A 6,500-nucleotide genomic window follows, 5' to 3' on the forward strand; every position below is an offset into this window, starting at 1 on the left:
TGAGGTCTAGTAACTGTTACTGTAGCATGCAAAGAATATAAACACAGATTTGTGTCTTAACCAAATGACACCAAGTAAAGTGTGTTGAAAACCAGTTCCATTCCAAAACCACCCACCACTCAATTCAAATTTGTCATTCAGCATCACTCGTGTATCACACAACCTGTCAAGCCTACCAACGTGTCATTCACTAAATTTATTGCGTAGTTAAAATTAATATCTGTGCCTATCAGCACCTGTCGTATAACACTTTCCAGAGAATGAAATTCATTAAAATTCATTAAAAAATAACTACACTTGTCTGCTTCAATTTACAACTCAATCGTCAAAGAATGAGCAGACGAGAACAAAGTCTGCTGCTGCTATTTCTTGTTTTCTAGAAGCCCAATCTGTACAGAATTGTATAACAATCAGATGGAATGAGAACTAATACAGAAAGGGTTGCTTTGCTTACATGTTTAGGAGCATTGTGTAACTTACTAAGTAACATAAACAGTTTTCACTTTATAGGGGCACTATGCTAGTTCCAATATAAAGTGAATGGCTTCATTAGTTACATTAGCCTACTGAAAGTATTTGAATATGATATTATGCTGCTACATATCCAGAATGTAACCAAATTTTCACTTGCACAATAAGACTGTCACCATCCAACTACAGCTTTGTAGTTCTTTGCTCCTCATCAACTCATTCTCAGCAATCAACGCAAACATTTGTGCCATGACTGATGGGTACTGTCCGTATGTCTGTAAGCAATGGAAATTGACGTGCAGAACTGCCATCCATTTGAACATCACAGTGCAACCCTAATGTTCAAACAGTAAGCCAGAAAGCAGGTAGTCATTAGAGCATCTAATACATCTGTAACATCTGTGGTCGCAAATGCAGATCTCGGATTGCGTTGCTTCATCATGGTCAATTAGTCTCAACCTCCCAGACCCATGTAGAGCCGATTCAATTCAAAGCCACAATTGAGATTTGTGGAAACCAAAACTCAGTCCATCAAGCCAATAGAGATACAAATATTTTTCAAATGTATTAATATTGAATTAATATATTATTGCCAGGTTCTACTAGGAACATAGACACAGTAGTGTTCTCAAAGGATACTCAAACAGTCACTATGTTGTCTAACACACTCAATAATGTCCCTTTAAAAAGTCATTGAAAACAACACGATAGCAACAATATCAAAACTCCCACACCTAGCACATACAACCATGCATCTAAACAAAAATGGAACAATAGCAAACTGGTATGGCACCATCAGATAGCATGCAAGCGAGTAATGAGGAAAGTACAATAAGAAGACCTAAAGTCCTAAACTCTCAAACTGCTATCCAGTTGTTGTCTTGCGTACTACTAGTTCTACATCAGTTATATATACATACTGTAATTGTTTTCTCTGACGGTTTACCGTCACTAAGGACCTACGTAGAGTAGATAATGCCACCCACATTAGTTTATTGACCCACCCACATTGGGCTAGTCAAGTGGTCAAGCTGACCAGCTGGCCCAGTGTTACTGTAACCCTAGAGCATAAGCACCTTAGGTTAATGAATCGTATTGTCGTGGTCTGATTAGGATAGACTGTGGCCTATCTTTGCATGCCATTTGTAGTTTACACTGTTTGATCAAAGATCTTCCAGTATGTTAGTGTTACAGTTTATTTTAGTGTTACAGTTTATTTTAGTGTTACAGTATATTTTAGTGTTACAGTATATTTTAGTGTTACACTCTCAAATGACATCAACTGCAGGTAGCGCTACTACATGACTCGGCAATAACTCTAATGTGTGTGTGTGTGTGTGTGTGTGTGTGTGTGTGTGTGTGTGTGTGTGTGTGTGTGTGTGTGTGTGTGTGTGTGTGTGTGTGTGTGTGTGTGTGTGTGTGTGTGTGAGTGTGTGTGTGTGTGTGTGTGTGTGTGTGTGTGTGTGTGTGTGTGTGTGTGTGTGTGTGTGTGTGTGTGTGTGTGTGAATAAACCCAAACCCATTTATGTCCTACTCTAGTTATACCTTGCAAAAAGCAAATGTCTACCAAATCCAGTGGTGGGTCCAAGATTATGAAAATGGGGTTTCCCCTTTCGGTGTAAAAACTTATTAATATATTAAGCAAGTTGTAGCTGATATCAATACAAATACATACAGCAGAGAGTCAACCGAAAACATGAACAAACAGCAAGTTTGGGTGCCCAGGCAGTGCCCTTGCACATGCCCAATTTTCAAAGACTCGTCATCTACAACAAAACTCGTGGATTTGTTCTGTACAGTTTTCAGTGAGTTGTTCAGCCATTTGTAGCTCAGGATACGTCATAAGGTTATCAAGCAAGCGATTAGGGCTCCAAGTTTTAAATGTTGTTTCCATGGAAATGCTAGAAACACCCTGGATCTGCCAATGAAATCGTGTAGTTGCCACAGACTGACTGTAACTGCCTTCTAATCAGTCAACAATGCATGCAGGTATTGCACAGTGAATGGATAATGTCATATTATTCCAAGTCATCCTGCAGCACTTAGATAAGACAGTGCTTCTTGGATCCAGTCGGATCCTACGTAAAGTCATGTCTTCTGTTTCGACAGCCATGATGATCTAAGCACCTCTGAGGCAGGGTTTGCTTTCAGTGCTTACCAGAGACTTTAATTAAGTTAAACCAGACTGACCTGGTTGAGCATGACATAGTATTAATAATAAATATATTTTCTATTGCACCCAAAATCACAGTGCAGTTCCCTCCAATAAGTAAATCTAAATCACTACCAATATATACAGCTACTGTGATCGACAAGTAGAAAACAGTTCATTTAATCGTCTTGTATTTAGCTCAACAAGAAGCAGTAGCCCAAAAGTGACAACTTTCTACAAAAGACTTGCAATTCCTATTGGTGCCATGTTCAGAGATAACTAAAGCACAGTCATACAATTGATTCGCTGACGTTTACGTTAGTGCTTCTCGGGTCTTCCATTGTCTGCATACGAGGCACGAGATCTGCTAACTATCGTCCTATTAAGATTGACTTGTTAGGACTTATTGAGAGTAAGGCTCACTTCACTGAGTAGACAATCCTGAGATATTAATACAGTAGGATACCACTTAACCGACACTCAGTTATCCGACAGCACGGATTATCCGATGGTGCATGGCTTGTCTGAACTGCGAGGCTCTGCGCACGCTAGGATATACGATTCCTGAGCGTACAGTACTGTATCCGTGATCAACGTGTAGTCAAATTAAATGTGAAGCTCTAGAAACGGTTCTTCAGTACCTGGAAGAACCTGAAGTTTCAGTAAGCACAATGGTGCTACTGAAAGGGCTGCTGATGAAATCTACAGCAAGAAGAGCGAGAGCATTGATCCACACTAAGATTAGTGAGTACTTTAAGTCTTGACAGTTCCCATTAGCGTTCTCCCTAGTCAAAGAAGTTGTACTGTATTAGTTGTTACATGTACAATTAGATGTTGAGCTTCTTTAAGTATTCTGCAGCCGTTTTTCAAAAAGTGTCAGTTATCCGACGTTTTCAGTTATCCGATGTCCTTTGCTCCCGTGCCCGTCGGATAAGTGGTGTCCTACTATACTAGTAATACGTGAACCTTTGTTGAGTGTTGCTACGAAGCAGTACTCATTAGGAGTAGCTTGTATTTAAGGTTGAGTTGAGTTGAAATTGATTGAAACGTTTGCTATCGTCTAGACAGTAGATTCATCTACTAGAGATCCGTTAGTTACTGTAGTGTAGAGATGTACTATTCTTACCCACAATGGTATCTAGAATTTACGTATTAATATTAACATATATTACTATCTCTATATAATAATAATAATAATAATAATAATAATCCATGGTTTGGGGGTTCAAACCCCAGTGACGACAGTAAATTGTGAAACTTGTCTGTCTTTCTTTCTCATGTTTCTCTAGCTTTATCCATGAGACTATGACTCGTTTCAGTCGTTGGGGAGTTTCTGTGGTCTGGCGACGGTCCGTTGATGATGACGTCCAGTGCTTTCCTGGTGGTCGTTGATATCCACTAGACGTGCTGTATCGAGTACGCGGTCACCGTAATGCCTGCAATCTATATCGAATTGGCTAGTCATTGATCGCTGTATGGACTACACGGAAACATGTACCCCGCTGGGCTCACCTGCCAGGTTGGTGGGCGCCCAGATGGGGGTAAAGACCCCACTAGCCCATTATGGAGGGGCATAACGACACATAATAATAACTTTTTCTTCGCACTAATAGTGCAGTCCATATTGTTTGAACTTCTCATAAAGCTTTTTTTGACGTACACATAGGTAGCTAGACGTATGCTATTGGTATATTATCAACCACAGTTCTATTATAACAAACACCTACTGACGTACAGTACAAAAACATACAAATCAACCATTCATCACACACAATATTCAAAATTAATTATAGAAAATGATAAATTACGCATGCTCGGCTACGTCCACGTTCAATTCACACGAAGCACGTTGCTGCTTGAATAAATAAAACGTTCTGTTGGTGACAGTGGACTGACCTTGCAGTCTGCTTCAGTCTCTCCTCGAGAGGGTGCAACTGGCGGTCTTCGTTGCGAGAGAGAAAGCACGAAGCGTGCGGCAGACTCAAATCCATAACGTAGCAAACGGCTTACGAAACGAGATGTTCGAGTTTCATTGCGTAACCCATTGATCTTGTCGGGCGAGTACTTGTTAATAGCGCACGCTAGCAAATAAAATTGCTTGCGTTAAAGTCCCGGATTAGGACAGTGTTGCAGGGTGCGCGGAAACCTTTCAACCTGAGCTCTGTGTTTAGGGTTCGTGAATGAGTTTGGTGAGTATATGGTTGTTTTTCTTGGCAGGTTCTCTTGTGCGAGTGTACGTCTGTGCTCTGAAAGAGTTTACAGCGCGCCAAGGAAAACTCCATGCAATGATCCTAGCCACTCTATATGCAAGGTGAATAATTTGCATAGCCGGTTTTCTTCTGTAATTAATTAATTAATTAGTAACCAAAGGCGCGCATGCGCTAGAGTTAGTAACACGCGCCAGGTGGATGACCAACCGGATGTGGGCGGGTTGGTGGACGGAAGTTGGCAGTATTATCTACTCCGCGTTGGTTCTTAGTTGCAGTAAATAGATAGTAGTGAAAATCAGTTACAGTCTTTATTTAATTAACTGGTGTAGAACTAATGAGCAAGAGAACAACTGGATAGCAGTCGAGAGTTTGGCACCTAAGTGCTTCTTTATCTAATTTTTGAAATTTTGGTTTTCTAACAAATTAAAAGGGCTTTTGTAAATAAGTGCTTATTAGGTGTGGATTGTAGTTGTTCGTAGAGAGAACTCATGCAACTATAGTAGACACAGTAATTGATAAAGTTAATTAGAACACCTATTTAAGCAAATTTGATATTAACCACATATAATATCAATTATTTATAACTAATATCAATATCATCGTTTGTGGCTCTAAAAATGTCTCCTTGTGCCACAATTTGGGTCCAAGCGTTAGTCAAATTTCAATGGCAACACTAGACATACAAACATGGCATTCGATCTGGACGATTCTTTCATAAACAGTAATTTTGTTTGAGCAATTAGGTTGTAATATTGAGGTCCATAGGAGTCTAACCTAATTAGGTAGGGTGTACATGCACCTACATTCAAGAATCATGTCAATAGGTACAGTACTGCATGTCTTCCCTAGTGACCTCTACCAGTGTGAGGATTCAGTTCGTATACAACGCTGTAACAGTATAATTTGCTGGCAATTTAACCTAATGACATGCCTCTAATTATTTTATTGAAATAATTACCTGTCATAAGATGACATCAAAATCCGTTTTGGTCAGTCCAACGCTCCCGTTCGCCTACTACGGACCTAAATTTGTACTCCTAGTGCACGTGATAGCGGATATTCACAAATAACAGGTTCAAAGTTCGTGTTGTCGTTGTTAGGACGTTGCATGCCCTCTCGTTTAGCTAGAAGTGGTCGGAAAGAGAAAGGTTTCGTCGCTTTGTACCAGCAAGTGGTTGCCAGGAAGGTGGTAGCGTGAATACAAATTCGTAGAAAGGTACACCACGACCAGATGGCTGGCAAATTCGAAGAGAACACGCGACCGGATGAAGGCGTGAGACCAGTTGTAAGTAGAACACGCCAACAGAATCGCTTTCGCAGTATGTGTCTGCACGCACGTTCAGAAATCTGGGTGTAGGTGGAATGTGGAAATGACGTCATGAAACGAGTATTTTGATGACGTCGAGTAGAGCTGACATTTTTGGCACATGAAATAATAAAAGAGAAATCAAGTGCATCAGTTTCTAGATCGACTCACATTAAGGAAACTGAAAATTTAATTTGAATAAAGTACACGTACCATCACCATCTGAATTGTAAGCTTTAACAAATGCACATATATATCTACTGTGTCACGTGACCGGACAGATAGTAGTCTAAATGCTAAACGATGGCAAGTCAGGCATTGCCTAGAAACCCGTATTACTGCCTAGAAACCCTTCTTCGAC

The 6,500-nt window shown here is 40.2% G+C and overlaps 1 protein-coding gene across 1 annotated transcript in view; it reads right to left on the reverse strand.

Annotated features, from left to right (window-relative positions):
• LOC134188312 (DNA-binding protein RFX5-like) overlaps positions 1–4,685 on the reverse strand; it is a 12,538-nt gene extending 7,853 nt beyond the window's left edge. The window contains exon 1 of the mRNA XM_062656508.1: positions 4,520–4,685. Coding sequence (XP_062512492.1) covers positions 4,520–4,614 — 95 coding nt within the window. The 5' untranslated portion in view covers positions 4,615–4,685. The remainder of the gene's footprint in view (positions 1–4,519) is intronic.
• Positions 4,686–6,500: the final 1,815 nt, after the last annotated feature.

This window comes from Corticium candelabrum, chromosome 12 (assembly GCF_963422355.1).
Source record: "Corticium candelabrum chromosome 12, ooCorCand1.1, whole genome shotgun sequence".
NCBI classification, from domain to species: Eukaryota; Metazoa; Porifera; class Homoscleromorpha; order Homosclerophorida; family Plakinidae; genus Corticium; species Corticium candelabrum.